Raw genomic sequence first — 27,419 nt, forward strand, 5'->3', positions numbered from 1 at the left:
TTTCAGCTCTGGTAATGTGCCTTTACTGATAATTCATTTATTTCATAAAGAAAGAAAAATTCTCATTTTACTTATTGCTTCATATAGAGACATCAGCCACAGGGTTTTTTGTACTAGTTATAATTTTTATAAATTTCAAACAAAGTGTGATTCTACACAGGTCAGAATGGCCTAATTACAGGAAGTTCATTTGCACACTTTTTTTCTTGTAATAAATTCATACATTCTGTCTTGACTGGAAAAAAGGACAGGTAATTCTGTGCTCTTTCCCTGTCTGATTATCTCTCATCAGTCACAATATACAAATACATCGTTATCAACACCATGGAAATCATGTAAGAAAAACAAACTGTACCAATTCTCAGCTGGGGAGAGGAAATCTTAGCAGCTATTTCAGTCCAGCTGCAAGAAGAAATACACATTTTGGATCTTTTTTCTTATTATTCTTATATATTTCTAATCATATATATATATATATGAAGTCTTTGAGTATTTTTGGAAAGGAAGCACATGGCCTTTCTCATACCAAATCCTGTTTGAAATATCAATACTCTAAGAAAATCATTGATAATAAAATGGCTTCTCATCACACACACGACCAGAACATAAGACACACACAGAGCTTTGCTGTCACTGGCGAGAGAAGCCAGAGCTCAGATGTGGTTTGGCTGCAGCTGTTTGTGTTCAAGACAGACCACTGGTCTGGTTCTCCACCTGGGGGGTTTGAGGTGAGAGGATCAGGCCTGATTCTATTTTAGCCTGGTTTACTAAAAGCAAGACTTGTGTGTCGTGCAACTGCCCATCTCTGTTTGCCATTGGTGCCAGTAAGGAAGGACTCTGCAGCCCACCCCCACCTGAGTGAGCAGTTTTGAGGGCACTTCTGAGGATGTGAAGATTCTGAAGTTTTGCGGAAGAGCAGCAGAGCATAGGGAGGAGAGCAAACCCTCAGCCTGGAGGGCAGGTGTGACCTGTGAGCCCAGGCCCAGGGAGCACAGGGGCCAGCAGCAAGGGCTGCTGCAGCACGGATTTACCTGGGATCTGGTATCTCCTACAGCCAAAACTTAGTCACAACCATGACTTTTAAATGACTTCTAAATGGTCACTATATCATCTCCAAACAACACTGAAATGAAATCCTGATTTGAGAACTATGATTTTTAGGTCCATCTATCTGAAAAGGATGGTGTCAAAGACCTACAGACAGAATAAGCATACCCTAACACACACATTAGCCTTGCTGGACTTTACCAAGTCATCTTCTAGACTGTACATGGCGAGTCATTCCCTTAATTATCACCTTGCTTGACAGAAATATGCTAATTAAAAGACTATCCTGCATACTATTTAGAAAACTCAAAAAGTCATCAAACCCCATTTTGTCTCATCAGCAAAGCCAGAAGGTTACTCATTGTGGGCTGCTCCAGGACTTGTCAGCAGCCTGGTGTGTCACTGAACTCATTCTTTCCCAAAGCTGGCCCTGCAGTGGCCCTGTCTCTCTGACTCTAGAGCCAAAGGGCCCTGTCACTGCCCAGGAGACCCTGCCAGGGCTGCCCTGTGCCCTGGGTTGGGAATGTGGAAGCAGAAACAGGCACCTGGCACTGCAGGAAGGTTAAAGACACAGTTAATGGTTGTGAGCTCCCTGCTCAGGCTCAGAGTCACCTCCCAAAGACCAGAGTGCTCTGCCACTGCTGCACAGCCATGGGACAGAGGGACCTGTCATCCCCAGGGCATCCATGGAGCAGGACACACTCAACCTTTGGTCCAGCAGGATAAAACATGAGATTTTGGGGGGAAAAAATAAAAAAGAAAAAGTTTTCAAAAGCGAAGTAGGGAGGAGAATGCAATAATCCAGTCCCTACCTTTGCAGTTGCCAGGACAGATGGTCTGGAGCTGGAAGAGGACCCTTTTCCTCAGTAACAACATTCCCTGCTCCAGCTCTACACTGCTCCACAGGATGCCACCAGTGGCACTCTTGGAGGGCACATTGGGACATATGGGGTTGAATGCTTTGCTTCTCCCTGGAGGGTCCCTAGTTTTTGTATACATGGTAAAATTTAGCATTTAGAGGGAAATTCAATAGCTCCCATTTTACAGGAAGATTTTTGGGCACCAGGGGATGTAGGACCAGCACACTGCCACTCTGCTCATGCAGAGGTAGGAAATGGACTAACAGTACCTGACTTCTCATCTTCAGTTCAGAAACTTCCCGCTGCCATTTCACAATCAGAATGAGATTCCTCAAAAATAAAACTCCAAAGTGCAGGTTTTTGTCTTTCCATCCATCAGCAATGTCACAAATCTTCATTTTGGCAGTTTCATACACTCGGGGTAACCCTTCCCCATCTCTCTCTCCCTCACACAAAAGGTTACTATACTCACTAATGTGCAATCAAAGTTCCCTGACCCTTCCCTCTCCTATGCTTAGGGCAGGGATAGACAGCAGCACTGTTCCTGTGCAAAAATTACTGAAAGTAATAGAGAAACCAGAGTGAACTCATTTTAGAGAGAGGATAAAGTAATTGCACTATAAGAAAATGTATTTCCTTAGGGGACTGAGAGGAATCAATTCTTCTTGAAAGATGCTGATAGATCACAGTAGACCAAGAGGATTCATGTTCCTGAGAGCCTACATGTCATTTTTTGAGGTAAATGACCAACAAAAACAGGCAAGCTCCTACCTCTGTAGGACAAAAATAGCTTCCAGAAAGGTACAGAACTCTCAGGTCCTTTAGTCATGAACAGAACATGTCAAAAATCACAGAGTTTAGATATGGAAGGTTAGAAGAGCCATGGGAATCAATCAACACAGTGCAACTTATAATCAAGCAATAAATTTTCACAGGAAAAAAAAAATCTGGCTAAGCCTTTACCTGCTCCAAGGCTTTTTCTCAAACAGGACTATCTGCCTGCTCCACAGCTATCCTGACTCACACACTAAGGTACTTGCAACGCCAGCCTCCACTGAGACACAAAGGAAAACATTCGAGTCCCTGCGAAGGGGAGAGCAGAAATGATACACACACCTACTGCTTTGCTCAGAGGCTCAATTAGTAAAGAGTGGGTTTTGGTTTTGCTTCAGCTCCATTTCTAGTGCTTTTAGTGCCCTTTGTTATTTACATAAAGCACCACTACTCTGAGAGTTAAACAAAACATCACCAAGAGTGAAAGCCACTCGCTCACTCTTGAGCTTCTTCTGGGCTCGTTTTTACCAGACTGATCTTTGCCTGTTTGCAACCCTCAGTCAATATTTATCTTTACTAAAATACTAGCAGCTTTTGTGGGACCTAAGACCCAATTACCATCAAAATGCCTTCATGACTTAACAGCTGCTCTAAATGAGCTAATGGCTTGTGTAGGAATCATACCATCTGTAATCACTTTATATTATACATTACATCCTTATGTGGCAGAGATTTGGTACAGTCCTTTCATCAAACATCCTGGAAAGAAGTATTTAACAACAACACTTTATCCACTCATTGGAGCATCTAATGCTCACTGCCTATTTGCAATGCTTAAGTATATTCCAAATGGGGGGTGAAATGTGATCTACTCATAGCCCAGCACACAAGGAAAGCATGCAGTCTACTCAAACGTGTGACAGTAAATGGCATTCAACTGAATTCTCGGCACCAAATGCAAAGGGTTGTGATCCAGCAACCAGAGACTGTAGAGGGGGCAGAGGAATGACTTGGACTGTAAAAAGAGTTCAAAGTGTTTGTCACAGTAGCTGTTACACGTCTTGACTTCCCTGCTGAGCCCTGCACCTCCCAGCCAGGAGCTGCCACCGGCGCGGCTCCAGGTGTGGAATGCTGTGTGCAGCAGGGCCTGGGAGTCACCTCACTGCTGCACGGAGCCTCCCTGATGCTCCCAGCCAGGAGTCTCCTTTCCACAGCCACCCTCAACGGGGGTTTTTGGTGTTGACCGACAGCAAAAAGGGCACGTTTGTGATGATGCATCAGCTGGAATTAAGTAGGACAGGGAAGGCACAGCCAGAGGCAAGCAAATGGAAAAACCTCCAGGTGACCCCAGGGTGGAGCAAGGACTCCACCACGTGCCCCTCTGCAGTGATGTGGTGCTCAAGCAAAGTTGCCAAAAGGTGCGTGCATAGAAACTCTTCAGCTCTGCTCTCGACCTAATTTAGGCCACATCTTCTGAAACAGTTTGATAATTAATGCAAGAAGCATTTTTCTCCTCTAATACTGAAGGTAGGTTTGATGTTTTCTGGAAGTTTAATGCTCCTTTCAAGTTCGTTTTTCCCAGCTTGCCAGGTGGACAGCACAGTTCTCATCTGTTCACATTGGTAAAAATTTTAGTGAATTATGAACCTCAGAGCTTGTGAGAAAGGCAGCTTTGATCCGGTGCCCACCCAAGATAAAGACAGGTGGACGGGTCCTGAGGAAGGCTGGTCCTGCTGTTCAGCTGCCAGCCCTCTGTTCTGCTGGGAAGCTTTTGGCCACCTCACTTTCCTTCGTGTCTGACTCTACTGAGGCTGTGCTGCAGGAGTCGTTGTACGTGTCTGAAAAGGAGGACATGGGCATTGTCATTACAATATGTCTACAGATTTTCCATCTACAGTCTTGGGGTTCTTTGTTAAAAGCCTGGAATAAAATAAAACATAAAAGTACAATTCTACTGCTCTCCTAATTCCCTCGCAAAAGGCAAGGGAGGCTCTTTTGGTGTGTAACTGTAATGTGTGCCTGGCTTTGTTTTTCTTTTGAAGCGCTGGACATGCCAGTGAAATGAGAGCCACCATTTGGGCTGGTGAGGAGAGAACTGACTTGCTGTGGAGGTGAAGGAGCAGCAATTATCAAACTCCCTTTACACCACAGCAAAGAATCCTAAGGTTCTAAAATGATTCCTCCACTTGAACAAACTGACCAAAAACATCAAAAGAGATCAGTAACTCAGAATAAAGTGCTGGTAACTCTCCATTGCAGATCCCCACACTGTGCCAATTTTTGCTTTCTTTTGCTACCAGAATTAAAGCAGGACACATTTTGGTAAATTATATTTAAGGATGGACAAATATTAGTCTAGAATTGTAAACCTTTGATCTGCAGAGTTGCTCAGATTCAGCTTTTCCAGTGCAACCTGTTTGGGTCTTAGGTCAGAACCAAAGCTGAGAATGGATGACTTTTAGTGCTGATTTGGCTGAAATCTTGCCAGAGCAGCCCTTCCTTTTGGAGCCAGCTGTGAAATATGATGAAGGCAGTAATGGTTCATGAAATTTTAATGTGTTCAAACCTAGGCCAGAAGCACAGCCCTGATGCTGGTCTACATCCAAAGTCTATCCATGCCAGGATCAAAGCTGCTCTGCAGGCACACCCTGTGTAAGAGACACTGGGGCTCACTGTAAAGAGGCCAGTACTGATAGCCATAAAAGTTAGATGGGAGATTCAAGTTCTGCTCAGACAGGGGAAAACAATTAATCCAGGCCAAGGAAAGCTGCTGTGCCTGAATATGTTTGACACACAGGCACCAAATTTCAGGTTAGTTTAGCCATGTTACCAGGGACTGCAGCACAGACATGCACTCAGGTAAGTACTTTAATGCAGAAAGTATTAATTTTATTTTTTTTTTTACTATTGCATCCTTTTTCAGTATAGAGAAAAACCCACCAAACCAGTAACACATTTTCTCTATTACCTGCATTGCTGCTCTTAATTATGTTGTTACTGTCCCCCTCTGCTGGCTGCAATATACTGGAGGGAACCCAGTCGCTTTTCTCAGAGACCAGTTTCTTCACTAACCTGAAACTCAGAAAACAGTCAGTGAATTTTCCTGGGTTGTGCTTCTTAGAGGTGCATGTTGGGCTATTATCTCCTAAACTAAGGAAGAAGGGAGAGGACCCAGGGCAGTCCTACAGGTATCCATACAGAATCACAGAATCAGTAGGTTGGAAGAGACCTTCAAGATCATCAATATACAATCACTGTGGATGAAAGAACACTGTGCAAGAGATTTTAGTGAAATACTGAACTAGGCATTTCAAGCTGGCAGAGATTTCTTCTGTAGGCAATTGTGTTTTATCATGTCCAGATTAAATATTAATCAAAATTTGGATAGACTTGTTCTCTGAATTTAGACTTTAGGCTTAACCCACCAGCCATTATTCTGATTTTAAAAAATAGTGTTTGTGACACCAGGTGAAGTTATCTGGAAAAGTCTGAAATTACCTTTTTAAAGACTCAGAGTTTTCCCTCGGCACACAGGGACAGTGTGTTCCTGTGCCCTTAAGATCTCTGTTTGGAAGCACCCCCACCATTCCTAGACTCTTTTGTTTTTAAGGGCTGCTTTTGAAGAGACTTTGACATTATTCTGAATATTTTCCATCTTTTCCAGGAGGTTATGGCTGTCCTACCTGTCCAGTTCTGTTTCTCTGCCATACTCACCATTGACCATTCTCTCCTTCCTGCACAAACTGCACTAAATCTCCATCCTCAAGAGTAAGAGAATCTGGGAAACAGCTGTCAAAACTGCCTTCGACCCGGAAGAGATTGTTCCCCTAAAATGAATGAAACAAGGCACAATACAATCACCGTGGATGAAAGAACACTGTGCTAGAGATTTTAGTTAAATACTGAATTAGGCATTTCAAGCTGGCAGAGATTTCTTCTGTAGGCTATTGTGGTTTATCATGTCCAGGTTAAATATTAATCAAAATTTGGATAGATCTGTTCTCTGAATTTAAACTTTAGGCTTAACCCACCAGCCATTATTCTGATTAAAAAATTGTGTTTCTGACACTAGGTGAAGTTATCTGGAAAAGTCTGAAATTACTTTTTAAAGACTCAGAGTTTTCTCTCACTTTTGTAGCAGGCAAAGTGACAGCCTACAAGTATAGGTGACTTTTTATGATCCTCATCCTGATCAACAAAATTTTGTAATAATCTTCCAACACCTCGGATCAAATTTCCATTTTCTGTATTTCCACACATCCATGGATTTAAGGCTGGTATGAACCCAAATTTGCAGGTTACATTGTGATCCTTAGAGAGGAGAAAGTTGTGCTGGGAAAGGGCAGTGTAATTTTAAAAAGCAATTACATTGTTTGGGTTGGTCTCTTCCTCCAAATCAGAAGAGTTGGAGAGTTCATCCATGCTGGAAGGGATAGCTTCGAAATCTTCAAATGTGTCTAGAGAAGGCATTTGTCTGCTGGGCCAACCTTTTGGAAAGAGATAAACCAGAAAGAGTTAGCTACCAGACATTAGCCTCTTTGAGAATCAGTCTTAGTAAAATAAATATCGCAGGTTCACTTCCCACTCTTCCACTTACCAAATTGCTGGTACTTCTTTATAGCTTATTCCATGGTTTTGCCATAAAAATTATGCCACAGCCATTATTCTTTCTCTAAAAGCCTGTACCACTCCCTGTCCCTGGTGTGAGAGCAGCGTGTGTGGCTGCAGTGTTCATACCCATGGATACTTCCAGTGCTCAGCATTGCTCAATCCCTTCAGCTCAGGAGGTACCAAAAACAAGGACCAGGAATCTTCCTGCAGAGCAAATGATAACTTGTGCTGACATGACTTTTGGAAGGCCATGATCATTCAGTTTCCAGTTTACCTCCACATGTAAGGAAAAAGCCATGGAATTTTGGTTGACTTCTTATCTCCATCTCACCACAAGGTGATATTACCACCTGAGCAATTTACAAGACTATACCATGGAGCAGGCTGCAGTGCAGGGAAGGGAGAGAGTAAACAGCAAGGCACAAAGACAGTCAGGGGAGTGAGGAGAGATCTCAGTCATCTTTGTGCTGTTACCTGTCTTAGTGCATGATTTTGACCAGAACCACCCCAACCCACTGGAATGGACTCAGTGGGAGATTTCCAGCCCAAGCTCAACAGCCAGTCTCTCTTTACCTAAAAGACATATACACAGGATGTTTCCTGAGGGACGCTGAGGCTGAGCCTTGTAAGACCTGTCCGCCTGAGGCTCCCATGGTGCAAAGGTAGCTCAGGCTTTTTTGTGCAGATGGAAACCATCATCTGCACTTTCCTGCACTTGATGCCTGCCCCTTTTCTGATGGGGATGGGGGTGACTACAGTCCAGCTCAGAGGAAACAGACTTTGCATCTGCAAAATGGTTCTGCAGCCCTGACAGATACAAGCTGAATGGAGTCAGTCAACTTACCATGTGCCTTCCTAATTAATGTACCTGCTGGGCATTAGCTGATTCACAGGGTCTTGGGCTGAGCAGATGCTGAACCAAGTTCTTTACATCCTTTGGGCTATTGCTCCCAACAAGGCAAAGTTCTGACCACAAGGCATGGAAACAGATGCTCACACAGTGGGAATGTGAACATCCCAGCACTCTCAACCCACACCAAAACCTGGCCTGAGACAATACAAAACCCAAGCCAGGCAGTTCAGGCAGTAAACAGAAAAGTGACCTGACCTGGGAGAAACAGGTTTATTAATTGGTTTATTTAATCCTGCCCCATGCACATCCTCCCTGCTACAAGCACTGGTTGGTGTAACACATGGCCATGCACCCTTCTGCCACCCAGGGACTGTCTGCTTCAGCAACTGCAACCCAGTTACATGGACACAGGGACCTTCTTCCAGCAGAACTGCAGCCCCAGCTGTCACCCCACAGGTATGGTCTGGTCATCTGTACTTTTGAAGGTGTAAAGCAGCCACTGAAGGGATACTGTCCTGTACCAGTTTATTCACACCAGCAATACTAACAAAGGTCTAAACATATAAGAATATGCTGGTTCTAATTAACTTCCAATTGCTACTGATATTTTAGTTCAAATTCACACTCTGGACTACAAACACCAAGAGAAAAAGATATCCCTCTACCCCATTCAACAGAGCTTCCACAGTCTTTTGCCACTGTCATTTAGAAACCTCACCAGCAAGAATTCCTTACAAATACATGCATGAGCCTCCCTCTTCCATACAATTCACTATTCTAATTTCAGAGACTAAGAAACAGCTTGTTTCTCATGTTTAATTCTTATAAAATAAGACAGATCAAATTCTGAGCTCTCTGCTTTCAATTAAAAGAATTATTTTATCCTGACCTCAGAAAACCAGAATCTGGGGCATTGTTTCTAAGCTAGTGATCCAGGCTTGTTCTTTCATTGTTTTGATGGGAAATTATATTCACCAAAAGAGAAAACTCTCCTTATAATAAAGAGAGTAAATATTACCATAAATTTAGTTTGCACTCTCAAATTGAGTTTACAGATAATTTTGTTTACCTGTCTGTGAAGCAGATCTAGGTACGGATCTCGTGGTGGAATCAGCATTACATTTAGTCTGGGCCAAAATGGTGTTCTCAAAAGCATCTGTGACAGGAAGTACAATTTGTGTCTTCAAGGTGAAATAGTGACCAGACAACCAGTACAAAGTGAATTCCTGCATCACCTCTGCAACTGACAGTCTCTTTAACAAACAGGTGGACTGGGGTCCAATAGTTATAAAAGAGGAGACACATGACCAGCACAAATGAGTGAAAGGACAGCAGCATTCCACAGAAAAACTGTAGGTCTGAGAAGGACAGAGAACAGTGAAATGAATCAAACAGAAGTATTGATGTTAATTAAGGAAGATAATTGCTGAGTGAACAGTGCAGTGTTCTATTTCATTACAGCATCCTTACCCATTTTTAACATATTTTCCTTGCAGCATTTCAAATAATTTTGTAGGTGATAATTTATGGTTTTGATCCTAATCCATACAGCAGCTAAATAGGGACCAGGGAGACCAGATATTAATGATTTCACTCTTGACGAATGCAATAGAATTTGGGAGGGATCACTTGTGTTATGACCCCAATCAGAGCCCTGGCAATAGCTGCAATATCTTCTGGTAAAGGGGTGATAATGTTCATTGTTTCCTACTTAAAGATATTCAGTCTGCTGAGGGATGCTGTGCAGCAGTACCTTGCTTTTAACCTGTGAGCAGCAAGTCAGTTCTGTGCTGCAGATAATTCTTGCACCTTGAAATCTCCCCTGCCTCTGCAACACAGGGGATGCTGACATTGGGCATCTGTCAGGGAGGACAGCAAGGCATAAACCCCACACTTTGGGAAACTCTGGTGCTGGGTGCCAGGATGGTTCTAAACATAGTGCCAGGGGTCACTGGCAAAAGAAAATAATTCTGCAAACAGCAAAACTACTTCTGGTGCCTCTGAATTGTTTCTTTCAGCCTCTCTGTTCAAGTCTCTTCTTCTGCTGGTAGTGCCATGGGAGATAGCTCTGATATTTCACCAATTCCATCACTGACCTGTTCATCAGCTCTTCCCAGCAAGTTTTTGTGCAGAGCAACACAATGCTATGAAGGGATTCCTCAGCCCACATCTCTCCTGCCTGTCCTGCAGCAGAGGTACCTGGCTCCTTGTGTCACCCTAAGGCAAATTGGTCAGGTAAAGAGGAAAGCTGACAGTGGAAGCTGGTGAACTTCCAGTGGCTGAGGAACAGCATCCCAATTTAACACTTTGATATTGTTTGTTAAACAGTAATTTATGAATCTGCTGCAACAAACTGGTGGAAATTCTGCTTGTCTGAAATGAAACACTGCACCTGAAATGGCTATTAATGCACAGTCTAGCCTCCCCTGTAGTCTTCATGCACATGGCTCCTACTTCTCTCATTAGGAGCAGAAACTAACAAGGGAAGAGGGATGCAAGTGGCCAGACTGCAGGTGATGGTGAAAAGTAGCCCCTTGGCTCCCTGCTGGCTGCTCCCTATCGAGGGAGGCAGAGCCAGGCAAAAAATCCAGATCCAGCTGACAGTCTAGAGCTTTACTTCCAAAACAGGCAGAGAACTGGGGGTTTAATTTATGCCCATGCCTAGGTAAGTATGAGTGCAGGGGACAGGACAAAGCTGTCTTTATGCCAATTATGCAGATAAACTGACCCCAACCCCCTAATGGACTCCAGTGTCATCCACCAGCTGTGATGAGATGTGAATTCAGTGAATAATATCAAACGAGGTTTTCATGCAGGATGGAAATACTCCTACCTTCAAACCCCAGGGGAGTTGGGTCACTCTTTATTTCGTGTCTCTTGACTTTAACTGCAGGAACAAGGGGACCTGTGTGAAGTTTACAGAGTCACAAGGCTGTAAATATTGTTAAAGGAGAAACTTGCTTTCCTGTCATCTGAAAACACTAACAACTACACAACACTTCTAATTTCACCCAGAAGAATGAGCAATTCCTAGGTTCTGGGTGGTGAAGATACACACTTCTGCAAAGTGCATAGGAAACAGACCCCTTTTGTCAAAAGACATTGAGAGATCACAGCAAAAGAATCTGCTTCCCTTCAGGTCTCACAGATGTTCCTCTCACTCTTGCCCAGGAGATGGCACTAAGGCAGCCAGACCCGCAGCCTCAGCCTTCACCCTGGCAGCCCACAGAGCCAACCCTTCTGACCCACAGACGTGGGGGACACCGGCCACAGGCCCATGTGCAGCGCCTCTCCTGTGCCCTGACTGCACATGTGGGGGGAGCCGAACTGTCAGGAGTGAGGATCAGACACAGCAGCTGCTGCAGCCTCAGAAGTGATGACCACAACACCCTGGCTGGATCTGCATCTGGGCTGAGGCTGGGACAACACTCAGGCTTCAGTTCTTTTGTCCTATCAGATATTTTCTTAAAGCAGATGCTGTAAATAAAACATTTAATTGAAAAGCACTGATTCTGTTTTCTGAAAAGCATTGAAGAAGTAGCCTTCTCAGTATCTCAAGAGATTGCCAACAGTCTTTTGGCAGACAGGATTCTAGGACAGGACTTTCTGGTATGAAACTGTAACAAATTCTAACTTTCATTGCAATTCATACATGCTCTTTTTGATAAACCACACTAAAGAGCAACCCTTGGTTGCCCATTTCCTTTGTACATATGCGCAACTTCTTTCTGTTCCCCAGCTTTGAAAATAATTATTAGGAAATAAGTCAGTCTTCCCATAATTTAGCAAGTGATCATGTATTTCTGAGTTGTTGCTGAGGGCAAAAAGCTGTAATAACCTTTTCTCCTGTGCTATGCTCATGACTTCCATGTGAGGATGTTCCAATGCTGTGGTCTAAAGGTGCTGTCAAAGAAACATTTAAAGGTAGTGAGACTATCACATCCTTCCTCTGCCCATCAAACCCACTGTGCCCTCATTCCCTGACAACCTCATTGCAGCCAAGGATGTGGCTCATATCCTTCACAGCTGTTGAGACGGCAACAGATAGTGAGCAACTTTCTTCCTGACAAGTATAGAATAAAGATTTTTATACAAATTAATTCTGCCATTTTTCCTTTTATTTTGATTTGTGAATTGCCCTGAAAATCTTAACCTTGCACATCAGTTCCTCCAGTCTGTTCCAGGAACTGCCAAAAGGCAGTATATTCACAATTCCATGTAAGACCACGTGTTCTGTTGTCAAAATTGTCCCTGACACATAGGCATATGTGCCCACAATCCTACTGATTTTCAACACAATCAACTTGCCTAAATGCATGGGTTGCTTTTGAGTTTAAATCTAGGCACTAATACAGTAACTTATATTTTGTAAAAGTGCCTTTTCTAAAGCTAAATAAAGCACATAAATAAAGCTTCCTTAAGCTCCCACACAAACTGGATGGAGTTCATTGCATTCTGCACCCAGGTCCCTTACACATACAAAAATCTGTCTGCAAACTTAGTTTCTAATCATAACAGTGATATTGCTAAACATGATTAAAACTGGCATCTATTGCTCCTGTGGTTGTGGGTTGATTTCAGGCTTTCTTGATATCTGACATCTGCTATGCAAGGAGATTCTCTACTTCTTGAAAGCAAAAATCCTAAAGAGCTTTAAGGAAACAGAGAAATAATTTCAACTGAACATCAGTTAATCCAAACCAGGGAGAAGTAAGAAACCTAACCCCACATCAGCCAAAAATTAATCCAGTTTCCATTGGACACCAGCAGTACTTTTTGAAGCCTACAACAGAGAAACTGGGAAGAGTCATTCTGTGTGTTGGCAGCGTGGCTCAGCACATGTTCAAAATGTCCTGGGCTGCCTCCCTGCAGGTGTTACACTGGTTCTGACTCTTCTTCTACTGGAAGAGTACAAACTGAGCCTGAGGTACTCACCCTGTGAGCAGCATTTGGCAGTGAATGTGTTGGGCAGCAGGCAGGGAGAGGGGGGCTAAGCAAGCAGCATGACAGTACCTTTGGTCACAGCAGAAGCATTAACTGTGGTGCTGATGGAGGAGGCTAGGGAAAAGCGACGGGTAACTTCTCTGTCCTTAGACTCTGGATCTGGGAGAACAGACAGATGCAATGCAGGGCAGGGTTAGAGGTTAATAAGCACTGAGGGTAAAAGGTGTTCAAAGCAAAGCAGCAGCTGGAAAAGGGTAAAGAAAAGAAAGGTTGCTCCTCTAAAACAGACAGGAAAAATACCTTCAACAAGGTGAGAAGCACAGAAAGTGTTATTATGAACATATTTTCAAAGCAATTGCAATTGCACCAATTTTAATACTTCAGAAAAGAGACTTATGCAAATTATTATTTTAGCAGCCAACTAGTGTCCAAGTACAGCTACAAAACACAGAGAAATGAGCATGGAATGGGGTGTGTGTCTACAGATGAGGTTTGGATCATTTTAGACACTGAACTTCTTGTTCTATGATGACTGACCAAAATACACTGAAAAACAAGCATGAATGGTTTGGAGTTCACATTTGTCATTTCTAAAATTTAACTGTGTGAATGCCTGAAAACATTCTCCTTGCTTTCATCTTTAACAGTGCAAACCAGCTTGGAGAAAATGAAGGCTACACAGTGTTCTTTTGTTTCCTTATTTAGCATCCTGCCTTTTCTCTAAGTCTGCTCAGGAGTAAAGACACAGCGTCCCCACATTGCACTGTGAGATGTGCTGAAGTCGTGCCCACCCCAAGGAATATGAACTTGGCTCTGCAAGCCAGGATGGCTAATGCTGACCCAAGAGTGGGGAGATGAAGGATGCTTTGAGTGTGGACTTGGATGCACTTTGGTGCCAGCTCTGGGAGGCTGCCCCAGGGATGTCTGCACTGATGGAGTGCAGGATGCTGAAGTTTCTTCTCCAGACATCAGAGCCTTTTTTTGACTAAAACACCAAAAGTATTATATACAACATTTTCCAGCCTGTCGTATCCAGCCTAGGCAGTTCAGCATTTCTCTGAGCATCCACGCTCCACTGCCAGTTGATACCCAATCTTGTTTGCACCCTAGTTAGCTGGGGTATTACGTTGTTTAGACCTTCCTTTTTATGTGCTCTGGAAAGGAACAGACACTGATTTGGTTCAGCAGGTCTGATCCAAAGTACACTTAGATCAGTACCATCCTTCCCCATGGCCAGTAACGAAAACCTTTAGACAAAGTGTTCAGGAGCAGGACAAGCTGATTGCAGACACTTCCCTGTTTGCTTCTCCCAGCTTCCAATCTGCCTCAGCAGCCAGCCCGTGCAGTGCTGACAGCTTTGCCTGGGGAATGACCACACTCTGCTGGCCACCCAGCTGTCTGCCAGCAGCTCCCTCTGGCCAGGAGCAGGTCAGCAGCAGATCAGCACCAGAGTGAAATGGGACATTATGTGAGAGCTGTTCCACAGGAATTTCAAGCACCCAGACCCAGCAAGGCTTTGAACTCAGAGCACCTACAGCTGAGGGGGTATGAGTTCTCCTGAGTTGTGCTTTGCTGCCTGGAACACTGAACACAAGGCAAGACATTTCATATGACAAGAAAAACTCAGATAAAGAAAAGGCCCCATACAAAATTGTAGATCTAAACTTGCAAAAATTGCAGCATTATTTCTGAAATCTGTGTTTTCTCACTGATTTTCCTGAGTCACAAGATCTAAACCCACTTATTTTTATATTCAGACATTGAACTTTGTTTGTCCACCTTGGATCTCACTACCACATGCAACCTTAATCTTGTAGCTGGAATCTTACAGCAGTGCTGATTCTTGGTGCATTCTGGTTTACTTTATCGCATTATAATTTAATGTTTCTGTATTTCTGCTTTTCTGCTTTCATCTTGGTTCTTCCTCCTTTGATGCTCACCCTCTCCATCACTGCATACTAACCCTTTGTCTCACAGAGGAAATACTATTTATCAGAACAGGAGAAAAGCCACACAAAAACAACAAAGGGAGTAACTAGAGTATCTTTTCATAAAGTGATTGTAAGTAGTCATTCAATTTAATTTCTAGTCACATTTTTTTCTTTCCTCTAAAGTCTCTTCCTTGTACAGCCATCACAGGAACTCACAATGTTCTCTCTTCATGGATATCTACTAAACATTTATGCACAAATACTCAAAACACAGCATTTTACGGTGTCATATAAAATAATTAAGTGGAATAAAACCCCAGATCTCCAGAACTCTGGTTCCCAACTAGGCCACAGCTGAACAATATTTGAAAAAACAAAGATGTCCAACCAATGAATAATTTCACACATGAAAATCTCATGTAGCACAACAGATATGATACTCTTTTTCTTCAAGCCTGTAAGCTGCTGAAAGAAGTTCAGTTGATCATTTAAAACCAGTTCACACTTTGATCCTTGAGAGAAACTGGAAACAAATGTTATTGGCACTGTGCACCAGTAAAAGACCCAACCAGCCAACGCAGAGGTTGCCTTGGCAGCGCTGCTGCAGGAGCAATTTTTGGTGACGGTGTCTTTGAGCAGAGGAGCCACTTGTGTGCACCACAAAGGAGCATTTGGGTGAGATGTGGCAGCACTTTAGGAAACGGTGATGGATGGCACCATGGGATGGAGAGAACACTGTGGGAGTGCAGGAGACAGATGGCCTGAGACCAAATGCTGCATGGGTGATTTTACCTTTGGGTGGAGCTCTGCGGTTGGAAAGACCTTGCAATGTGAATCGCTTTCTAGCAAGCGCTGTGCGCTCAAGGTTAAGGCTGCTGGAAGCATCAACTAGGAGAGAGAGGGAGAGGGAAGAGAAATAAGGAAGGAAGGATCAGCTGTTCAGCTCATGGGAAAGGAAAGGTTAGCACTGGGTGACAACTAAAAAGAAATAAATAAAGTTTGATTCAGTTCAAGCCTGAGCAAGAGCTAATCAATAAGAAAGGTGACATGAGGTCAGGGTGAGTAAACCAGCTGAACCAAACAGAGCCTGTGGGTTGAGTTTGGCTCACTGAGTTTTAATGGAGAACAACAACAGAAACAAAACCAAAGAATAACAGGTGAAGGGAGGTAGCTTTCATCAAAGGAAAATACAATTTAGCAGCAAGCTAGTGTCTTCTATTATGGAAACATATCATTGGTTGGAACAGCGACTTGTAGGGAGAAATAAGAGAAGAAGCCTTGTAGTGCAGGACATGCAGGTGTTGAGAGCAGTTCCACCCCTGCAATCCAGCACTGGCACTGAAGGGTCTGCCCTTACCAGCCCTGTGGCTGGTGTACCTTCAGCCTTACCTGCTGAAGCCTTTCTAAAGCCTCTGAAGCCAGCAGAGAGTCATGCAATTAATCTCCTGATTTGCTGGGATGTAAGGATGCCATGCCAGCAAAGCTCACATGCCAGACTCCTGCATGAATAATGAGCCATGCTGTCTGACAGCTGCCTCTGCCGAGATCACTCACAGATGGATCGAGGTCCTGAGGCTCTGGGCTTGAAAGATACTCAGTTACTCACATTGCAGGACACAGGTGGACCTAGATCAAACCCCCAGATCCAGGCATTCCTGCCATATCCTCCATCTGCTCTTTTCATGGTGTGGGCAGATAACAGCCAGAAGGTTTATGGCAAAGGAGCAGGAAAAAACCCATGGGTTGGGTACCTGGTTCTGAGCCTTGGGATTTAACCAACAGATTTTCCTCCTCTTTATTTCATACACTGTCACATGAAAATCTTTAGAGGGACAAATGAAGACCAAAAGTACAAAGGGAACACAAAGAGGCAGTGAATCCACACTGACAGACAAGTAAGAGACAGACAAGCCGTGCTTCCAAAGGAAAGTGCATCCCATCACTTCCTGATTTGCAGCCAAGATAATCCAGGATTTGAGGTGCCTTCATGCATAGGTGGGTGGGAGATGAACAGATTTGAACAACACAGAAGAATTATGTCACTGTGGTTCAGCTCCTTGTACCCAGTGCCCAGTGCCAGCTCTGGGCCAGGCAGGTGCATCTGGTGAGGAGCTGCTCCCAAGCAGTGGCTTTGGCTGTGGGGCTGCCTTTGGCTTTCAGACAGTCAGTGTTGGCCATTCCCTGCCATGGCTGCTCCCACTGCCAGCAAATCTTTGTACAGATACTGTTGCTTATGAAGAATTAAAAAACTGGTGTATAAAATATATTTACTTTCTGTTTTCTTAGGGCAAGAATATCCATAGCATTTAATTATCAGAGTCCCACAGGGAGTAGAGCAGTGCATGTGCAGAGGGGTGGGTTCTTGTGTTAGTTCTTCAGCTCTGCAATTGAATCATTTCACTGAGGGACCTCTTTGCATTTCACAAGTCCCCACAGCCTCTCAGCACCAGCAAAGCATTAGACACTGGTCTCTAAAGTCATGTTGTCTCCACCTGAGTTATTTCAAACCTTTTCCTTCATTCTGCAGATACACCAAAAAACCCTGGAAACGATTTCCAAACATAATGAGAACCAGGTCCTGATGGGTAACAGGTTGAACGCGAGCCTGCAATGCATACTTGTGGCAAAGAAAGCCAACAGCACCCTGGGCTGCATCAGGCAGAGCTGTCCCAGCAGCTCCAGGGAGGTGATGATTCCCCTCATCTCAGCACAAGAGTGACACTCCTGCAGTGCTGCCCTGGGCTCCTCAGGACATGGGCGTACTCGAGTAAATCCACTGAAAGGCCACGAAGATCATTAAAGGTCTGTGATAACTGACATGAGGAGAGAGTGAAAGAGCTGTGATTGCACAGCCAGTAGAAGAAAAGGCTCAGGAGGATCTTATAAAACAAAGAAGATGGAGCCAGATATTTCTCAGTGGAGCCAGTGAAAGTATGAGAGGGGCAATGGGCACAAATTGAAATATGGGAAATTCCATTTAAAAATGAGAAAAACCCTTTTTACTGTGAAAGGGGTTAAACCTAGGACAGTGTCCTCGTGAAAATTATGGAGTCACAGTCCTTGGAGCTGTTCAGAACCCAAGTGGACATGGCTGTGAGCAACTTGCTGCAGCTGACCCTGCTTTGAGCAGGGCAGTCAGACAGGATTTGCTCCCATTTTATTTCAAGGCAGTGACTCCACCAGTCAGGTCAACAGAAAACACTGGTTTCCATGTAGAAAATTCTGCCACAGGCACTTATCAGTAAGAATACTGAAACTGAAATAACTTGTCAATAGTACCCTCCCCTTCTGTACTGCAGAAACTCCCCAATATTTGAAAATAATCTGTGCTCACATTAACAACACCGATACTGGAAGCATTTACACGCAGTAGGTGGCACAAAAGAGACAGTTTTGGCAGAGCCCCAGGCTCTGTGCTGGGTGTTGGGACGTTTTTGAGTTCAGCCGCCCGCAGAGCCCCAGCCTTAGGTGCCTCACAGGGACACAAACTCGAGTTTTGGTGGGATATCTAGAGCTGGAGAGCATTTTGCTGGCTCTGCAGAGCGAGGTTTGCCACTCAGGATGCACAGGACACTCGAATCTCCAAACAAGAATGGACTCACTGCCCAGCCCTGCAGGAAGCGCCACCCACCAGAGGAGGAGGATGAGGATGCTCTGGGCTGAGCCAGTGGGATCTCAGCCAGAGCCCTGAGGAGCTGCTCATGGGAAAGCAGAAGACACAAGAATGACAATTAGCACGGAATGTGATCCCAGTTCCCACACTCTTGAGTTAGCTGGACAGTTAGAAAACATCAGTCATCTTCCTGGATTTTTCTAAAGGGTTTATAAATTGAAAAGGAAAAGCTAGTTTTCCACTTTTTTTAATTTAAAAAACCCCAAAATTTTACTGAAATAAAGTTTTAAGATTGGGGTTTTTAATGAAGACTCCACAACTATTTTTCCCAGCATGAAAACCTAATGCAATGAAAAATCTTTTGGAGAATAGCCAATTTTTCCAAGAGAGATATTCCATTTTCTTCTTTACTATCTTTATTTATAAAGGGACTGTTACGTTATGCCTCATTTGGGCATTAATCTCTTAAGACATCACAATTTTCTTTTTTCATATTACTAGAAAATTCTTTGTCCAAAATTAAGAAACACTGCCTGAAAAAGAAACTTCTGTCAAAAGATTTTTTTGTTCCTGCTAGTGTCAGATGAGATTCAGTTTCTTTATAGTGTTTATTTTAACCTCTCTTGTATAGAAGATCTATTGTACTTCTGGCCTCAAATAATGGAGGGACTTTCTGTGACTGCCTGTGGGTTTATTTACTGTACACCTGAGGAGAACTGATATACACACAAGAGGCAAAAACCTCTCCTTGACTTAAAGCAAAGAAATCAGTTAATAAAGTGTGAAGGAAAAAAAAATAAATTAAATATGCCTAGAAATCAATTTCACCAGGATGCAGAAGGTTAAAAGACATATGCTACTGTCCCCTAAGTTCTATTTTTAAACAACAAAAGTTGTATAAAGAGCACTATAAAGCATCAAAACTCAGACTTAACACCCCTGAATGGGTAATGCCTTTTGGTGCTCACAAATTTTCATGGTACAGTCATCCAGCTTTGTAGCATTGGTTTTTTGATGTTGGGTTAAAACAACGTAGATTTAAAGTATCTTCATCAAACTCCAGAAATACATGCAAATATAAAACTATTACCCTTAGGAAGCAAAGTCTCTGTCAGAACCCCTACCTCTCTTTTGTCTGGCGCTGGGACTGGAATTCCTGTTTTTATTGTTAGATGCATCCACATTTGATGTCTCAGATTTGTTTTCATATATACTTGATGACTTCCTGCTATACCTTGGGACAAAAGAAATACAAAAATAGTAACATCCCTGGTTAGCATCTAATAAAGCACTGAGCACTAAGCATTCTTTTTTACCCTCAGACATGGAAGCCTAACGAACAAAGGGTTGGTTTTAAAATGCTGTGTGCTAAAACAGTCTGCATCTGTGCAGGCATGTATGGTGGAAAAAACCCATCCTGCCTCCTCTCCACACCACAGTGAGGGATGTGACTCATCAGAGTAGAGAAGGGGAAAATGTAGAAACAAGCTGGTTGTCTGCACAAGTTCTTTTTTGCAAGTACAACAGATTTGAAAGGTTGGAGCAAGAAGCCAGCTAAGGAAAGATAATCCAGATTTTCCATCTTTTGCAGCATAAATATACCTGTCTCCAGGAGAGAAATGGATACTGGATGGCCATGTAGAGGTCATGACATGCATAGAGCAACATATAAATTTATTGGCTTTCCCAAGTTCTGTTTCTTCTGCTTTTTGGAACATGAATCCCAGTGGAACATCAATCTGCAGCTGAATCACAAAGGGGAGGATCCACTTGACAAACCTGCCCAGGTACTGGCCTTGGGTCTGTAATGGGACCAATGCCCCTGTCCCAGGTTTGTAGAACATTCATGCTGCAAGGTTTTATTGTGGTTCTTACCCTCCTTGTTTTGCAAATGTCTGGTGGTTTAATTTGAGTGTTTGACTGTTATCTTTGGCAGACTGCACCACACAAATCATTGTATCTACACATTTGAAATACACTTTGCTAAAGTGCTTGTTATTGACATATGTCAGCAATTAAACTGCTGCTAACAATTAACACGTGAACTGCTACACTTAACATTCACAGGGCTTGTTCTGATGTAAGGGAAGGTCCAAAATTATCATTAAAAACTAAAAAATATTTTAAACACTAGAGATCTGTTAATACCTTTTCTATATATAAGGCAGTCCAGGACTCATTGTTTTGCATTTGAACTTCTGACCTGTTTCTGATGGAAACTTAGCAAGGTCTCTGTTACCTCCTGTACTAAATCAAAATGTGATTTTGCAGCCTAATGTCAGGTACAAAATGGGGCTCAGAATAAACATAGGAACAAATCCAAAGCACACTCACATTTCCTTATTCTTTTTCCTCTCTTTCTTCCTAGCTAGGCTGGGATAACTGTGAAACATGCAGCTGACAGAGTTAAAGATTTACAGCTGTGAGAAAGACACCAAGAAAACACACCAGCTTTTCTGAAACAGCATCTGCAGCCAAATTCCAAGAGTTTGTGTTTATCCATGTTCACAGGATATTTTTACATGGATGTATGACTGCAGCAGTCACTTCCAACAAAGCAGATAGTTGAGCAGTTAGAACAATAGACTATTTAAGTTTCATATATTTAAATAGATTAGAAAACAATACAAAGGGGTCATTTCGTTATCCATGAAATGCAGCAGCCATCCCTTGAGAGAGATACAGCAGCAATAGATATCACAGGGCATCTCATTTTAGGATTAAACAGTGAACTTTGTGGAAGAATTTGGAGAGAGAAAATTGAAATAGATTGAACAGAATTTAGGGACTCTCAGTAATTGCCTGTATTAAGCACTCTGTCTCTAAGTGTCCCTTTTCCCAACACCTCAGCTCCAATCCCAAGTCAGGCCTTATCTCATGGAATGGCAGTCCCAAGTGATGTTGGTGGCATGTAAACAGCGAAGGGGACAGTCTTTGTTATGGAACAGATACACCCTGGGGAGGGGAAAGCATCCTGCAGATTTCCCCACAGTCCCAGCAGAGGTTTGACATTCCCAACAAACAGTGAGTCACTGTCACACACGGGCAACCCAGGAGTAGGTGTCTCTTGGGTAGATAACATGTCAGTGATTAATTAGCCTCTGTCTGCTGGCAGAGCACTGATCTTCAGCAAATGCTGTCTCCAGTGGCCTCCAGCACCTCTCACAACTGGGGCTGCTGGTCATGTCAGCCATGGGCACAGACTGTGCCACAGGGTGGCTATGGCAGCCCAGCCTCTTCTTCCCCTCCTTGTCTCCAGCCCAGAACAGGCTGCAGAAAGGGCTCCCCAGCCTGAGGAACTCGGGATCCACCATTTCACATCAACCACTGCAAAGCCAGCTTGGTGCTCCAATTCCACTGCCCCTGCTCCTCTGGGGGACACATTACACATAATGGGACACCCTGACCTTTGGGCCATTCATCACAGCCCAGAGCACTGTTCTTTCATGAAGACTCACTGTATTCTTCCTGTTCCTATAAAAACTCAGCATTTGGAGCAGGAGCAGCTGACCTCTCCTTTTCTGGCACAATAGGCAGAGTGAGGACAACAAACACTTCATTTTTCCTTTGGTTAATCTACTGTAGGACAAATAGCTGATCACATGGCCTTTCTTCTGGAGTTAATTTTCTGTTGACATATTTTGTCTGTAATTCTGGTCTGGAAAATCTCACTTTAAGAGCCGTATAAGAAGGACACACATCTGGATTCTTCTGAAACATTTTTGTGATTGCACTTCATATCTTACTGGAACATTTTTCTCCTACCCCCAAGGTGGTTCTGCTGAAAGATTTCCACTCTTGAACCCTAAACAAAGCAATTTAACCAAGCTTGGATAAAATATGGTGCAGGATTAATAGCACTACATCTGTTCAATATTTCTTGCATTGAGTTGTACAACTCTCAAAGGCTGGCTGTTACCTGGGATCTCCTGGTGCCAAAATTTTATGGTGATATCCCAGGCCAAGTTACATTAAACTTGCCCAGCAACTGGGTCATTACAAAACTTTGCTGACAGGTCCATTTAAGATCCTGGAAATGTTCCAATACTTTTTGTCTAAACTTGAGGTAATCTTTGAAATTAATTCTGCATTGTGATACTACTTCTCTCTTCAGCAAATCTTTATCTGTATTTATATATCTTTAAAGACTTCAAAGGCAAATGAGTAAATTCATACCCAGGAAGCTAAACACAAAAATCTAAGAATTTATGTACTGCAAAAGCACAAATGCAAGACAAAACATGGCCCTGATATGTCAAGGCAGCTGTGGTTACCTGCTTGCATTGGAGGAGTCCATTGGTGCATGATACACGCTCTCAGTAATTCTTTGGTGCAGTTGACTGGCTTCTGTTAAAGAGAAAGTAAAAAGAAGTTGTCCCAAAATGTGTAAGTTGTTTCTGTGTTTATGTAGAAGGTGAGAGAGAGAAACAGGAGAGATTTTGACTGCCACTGCAATCAAAATGGAATGCTTGTACTTGAAGAGAAAGGCATATGAAGGTCTTAATGAAACCTTTTGGCTCACCAAACAACTCTTCTACTCACATTTTTTCACTGCACAAGAGATTTCTTTCTCTACTCCCTTCGCTTTCCTCAGTACCTCTTCCCAGCTAACTGCATGATATGGATCTAGAGAATGGACATAATGGCCTTTTTCGCAGAATACAAGTTTTGTGGCTCACAGCTTTTTCTGGATTTAGCAACACATGTCCATCAGTCCTTTTGCATACTCAGCTGCATAGCAGAAACCCCATCTCTCTGCAGAATGCTTTTGCTCGCACCCTGGACAAACAGTAATCAGAAAATGTTATTCATATCCCACTTGTTCACTCTTTTTGCAGGGCTGCAAGGTAGCAACAGACTTGTACTTTGTCCAGTAAATGCTGAGTGAAGAAAAATTATAAGACAGTTGCTCAGGGCCTGGATTTCAGGGCCAGGAGAGTCAGACACTGACAAGTGAGGAAGCAGTGGAAGGAGCTGCTTTCAAACTCTCACACTGCTGAGATCCCTGGCCTGTTTCACTCTGAAAAAAGATGAACCTCCTATCAGTGAAAGAGAAGTGACAAGGGGATGGGGCAGCACTGAAAGAGTAAAGTCAAGTGCTTTGTTGATAGGGTAGAAGTGCCCATGCTGGGTGGGGAGTTGGAATTAGCTCCATTCCTGGGTTTGGCAACTGCTTCATGGCCTTACATAAACCCCTTAAGTTGTATCAGTAATTCCTCTGCCTGCAAGAGACAGTTCTGTCCTTTGGAGTTGATGGCTCAAGGTGTTGCCCAAAGCCTTCCACACTCACTGCAATATCTGCCAGGACTGGGCACACACAGAGCATTTGGACATGAGTGACCCATATTTTAAACTATTTATCACATCCTGTGGCCACCTTCTGTGCCCCTCACTCATTCACCTCAGCTGGTTCCTTCCAACATTCCAACCCCCCGTGCGAGTCCTAACAACTGTCATTAAAAACAGCCAAACAAAAAATATATCCTATCCCTCTTCCTTCTCCCATTGCAATGCTCAGTTGTAAAAATATCCAGTCTTGGATTAAGGCCTCTTGTGAGTCATTAGAAATAGAAACTTTAAAAGCACAGGACAAAGCATGTGCTTCCTGACACCACTGACACCAGTTATTGTAGTAAGGGGTTTGATTCACCTGATCATTTGGGAAAAGGCAAAGGGAAGAGTTGCAATAGCATATGAGATACAATTTATACCCTCTGACTGCTGTTCTGCTGGATTCACAATAAAGGAAAGCTTGACTATACTCATAGAGTAGGATGAAAGTCACCCTTGGGTGGCCTCGAGACCAGACTGAATAAAGCCTTGAGTAACCTTGTTTGACCAATAACTGACTGCTCTGAGCAGGACCTTGGACTGTGATGTCCTGAGGTCCCTTGAAACCTGAAATATTCTAGAATTGTATGATCTTAGGGCAAAACAAAACAAACTTCAAATTAAAAAATGCTTCAGTTGGCCTTGATTCCTGTATATTTTTCTCTGGAAAATGCAAAGTAACTCTGGCTGATAGGTCTTGTACGCTATAGAGATTTCACAAGTGCTCATCTGGATAACATACAAGCGTAATTTCCTTTGCCTAGAAACACAAATGGAGGACTAGCACTCTATACTATTAAATATGTACATTTTCTCCATTAGCAACTCTTCCGTGGTAGCCTAAGTAACACCAGCTTTTATAGTTCAGAAGTAAATATTACAAACCATATCAGAAAGCCTCTAGACCCAGTCCTGAAACTGCACTAACAAAAATCTTAAGGTCTTTCCTCAGCAGTTCCTTATGAACTAATCACAGTAAAATTCAGAATAAAAAGGAGAAAGGATGAAGACAAGATCAGAAACAGAAGACCAGAGTAGTAAACATTGTAAATAAGTGTATTGTTATGGGTTGGATTCAAGTGCTGAGGCTAATGTGCATAACTGTTTCCTTCTACCTAAGGAGGTTGTAAGAACTCATTGTCTTTGTGAAACAGACAATTCAAACAGAGGTGACCTCTAAAGTTAAAGCACAGGTTTCCACCTTGGACAAAGCCTGACTGGAATTTGAAGGATGTGGGTGGAGAGGCTTTGCTGACCTTACTTTAAAGAGAGATGAGTGTGTGACAGAAGCAGAAAATGACAGACCAAGGTGAGAAGCAATGCCAAGATCCAGGAAAAGTCTCAGGGGTTTTCTGTCGTAAGACAATAAATAGAATAGCATCCATGATAGCTATCATCACTATGTTCTTTACTATCTGAAATAACCTGATGGAATTTTGTCTGTCTGGGATTCAGTATCTTAAAGAGAGAAGGGTGCCATTATCTTAGGTACTTCAATCATTCACAGTGTTGAACACATCTCAAACCACCTTCATAGTGACACCTCTTGTGAGAGAGGGAAATGTCATCAACCATGTTTTACAGGGAGGTCACTAAGATGGAAAGGTGGGACAACTGACATAGAGGTGGGTGACTAAATTTAAAACAAAAACCCTCAAAGCCCAAACAAAACAAAGCAAACACTAGGACAGAGGAGCAGTTGCTGTGTCCAGTCATGGATATGGAAGGAGACCTTTTGATCCAGGTGTTGTGAGCAGACACAGAGTGCAGACCTCATCATCTCACATGCTGAGGTAAAAGGATGCTTCTGGAGTTGGCTTGAGAGGGACAACAGAGGAAAACCACATTCCTTGGACTAACTGTGAATCAAATAGTTATCCATGTCATTTATAAAAGTCCAAGAAATTTTCTTTGATTAGGGCATTGCTTCAAATCCCAGCAATGCTGTAACTGCCCAGCTGGTCTTCGCTGGCTTCACTGATGGCGGGCACTGTAACCTGTCCCAGCCCCATACTGTCACACACAGCCACAGAGGGAAGGACACAGTCCCAGCTGCTGCTCTGTGAGCCTTACCTCTGCATGCTTCCAGCTGTCCTGTCAGGACTTTGCGGATCTCTGAAATCCAGGTGTTCTTCAGCTCAACAGAAGATGCCTGAGAATGAAAGAGGACAAAGCAAAGCAGATCCAGTTAAAAACATGCTGCCAATCACTGGGCTGCCCTGACCTGCACTGGCTCTCAGTTTTGCTGAGGATTGGAACACTGTGGCCAGCTTTGAGCAAAGCAGATGCCCCTCAAGATGGAAAAGTTACCATGAATCTAAGGTCCTGTCCTTGCTTTTCTGCCCAGCATTCTAAGAAATTCCCCATTACTTTATTTCTTCTTTTAGCCAAAATCATGACTGTTTTCACAATAAATTGGCCATTTCAGTGTCTACACAACAATGAAGCTTTCAATGGCTATTGTTTCTGGAGTGTACCAGACAGTGAACATTCTTAAAAACAAAAAGGAAGTTTAGCTCTTGGAAACAAAAAGGATTGTCATTACCTGAATGATATAGACTTCTTCTCTGCCATTATACCAGATCTCAAACTTCTTGTTATCCCCTTTTACATTTTCTGTAATGCCCACAGTGCTCATCTATTTCAAAATAGAAAAGAAGAAGATGGAATGTGGAAAATATCAATAGTCTTTAAACTTGATCCTCTGAGAAGCATTTTTAAAAGGCTGCGTTTGCTTCTGGCACCTTAGGGAGTCATTAAAAGTAAAATTCAGAGCATGTTATTTCTCAATATCTAATTTGTCATCCATCTTTTTGATTGCTAGAGGGGAAAAGAATGTTCAAAATTAACCCAAGCTAATGTATGATTATGAATTTATCCTCTTTTTTTTTTTTTATTGCTTGATCAGTGGATCAGTTTTCAACCCCATCCTGGCTCTTGTTCACCTTGAAAAATTTTCAGTTTTAGGAAAAATTTTTTCACTTGCCATAATTGACCTTTTGAGGTGGGAGAGGAAGAGGGATGGAATAGGGCTTTGTGAGATTTAATGACCAATCTACAAATCCAGATGACCCAACAAACCTGAAGAGAATAATTCTAGATTTCCTAAATGAAAAATTCTTAATCATAATTTTGAAGTTCAGCTGCTCCTAACCAGCTTCTCATTTTCTTCCTGTATTTGTTCTTGCCTCTTGTTTGCATTCACATCAGCATTAATTTAAAGATTTAGACGGTGTTATGCCACCATTCCGTCTATCTCTACAGGAAGAAACTTGAAATGTTTGTATGGATTGGCTGAAGCCTTGAATCGGGTTCTGTTACAATTCCTGTCTGAGAACTCTGTAATAAGTTTGGAACATCACACTTGATGATCTGTGTTAGCTGGTAAAGTCACAAGTGTCACACCAATGTGCTTAGAGGGAAAATGTGGCCTGCTTGTGATTCCCACCTTAAAA

General features: G+C 42.9%; 1 protein-coding gene across 2 annotated transcripts in view; it reads right to left on the reverse strand.

Moving 5' to 3' along the window:
• Positions 1-1,475: 1,475 nt before the first annotated feature.
• Positions 1,476-27,419, reverse strand: part of MCF2L2 (MCF.2 cell line derived transforming sequence-like 2) — a 154,286-nt gene continuing 128,342 nt past the window's right edge. The window contains exons 23-34 of one of the 2 annotated variants that reach the window (XM_066325798.1): positions 26,510-26,602; positions 26,038-26,116; positions 22,908-22,980; positions 19,758-19,867; positions 15,813-15,908; positions 13,159-13,248; positions 10,979-11,050; positions 9,215-9,301; positions 7,050-7,168; positions 6,396-6,508; positions 5,650-5,753; positions 1,476-4,519 (exon numbers count right to left, since the gene is read on the reverse strand). In XM_066325798.1, the coding sequence (XP_066181895.1) occupies positions 4,419-4,519; positions 5,650-5,753; positions 6,396-6,508; positions 7,050-7,168; positions 9,215-9,301; positions 10,979-11,050; positions 13,159-13,248; positions 15,813-15,908; positions 19,758-19,867; positions 22,908-22,980; positions 26,038-26,116; positions 26,510-26,602 (1,137 nt within the window). In that variant the 3' untranslated portion in view covers positions 1,476-4,418. The remainder of the gene's footprint in view (positions 4,520-5,649; positions 5,754-6,395; positions 6,509-7,049; positions 7,169-9,214; positions 9,302-10,978; positions 11,051-13,158; positions 13,249-15,812; positions 15,909-19,757; positions 19,868-22,907; positions 22,981-26,037; positions 26,117-26,509; positions 26,603-27,419) is intronic. The other variant, XM_066325797.1, reaches the window with a different exon arrangement.

This window comes from Sylvia atricapilla, chromosome 10, assembly GCF_009819655.1.
Source record: "Sylvia atricapilla isolate bSylAtr1 chromosome 10, bSylAtr1.pri, whole genome shotgun sequence".
Taxonomy (NCBI): Eukaryota; Metazoa; Chordata; class Aves; order Passeriformes; family Sylviidae; genus Sylvia; species Sylvia atricapilla.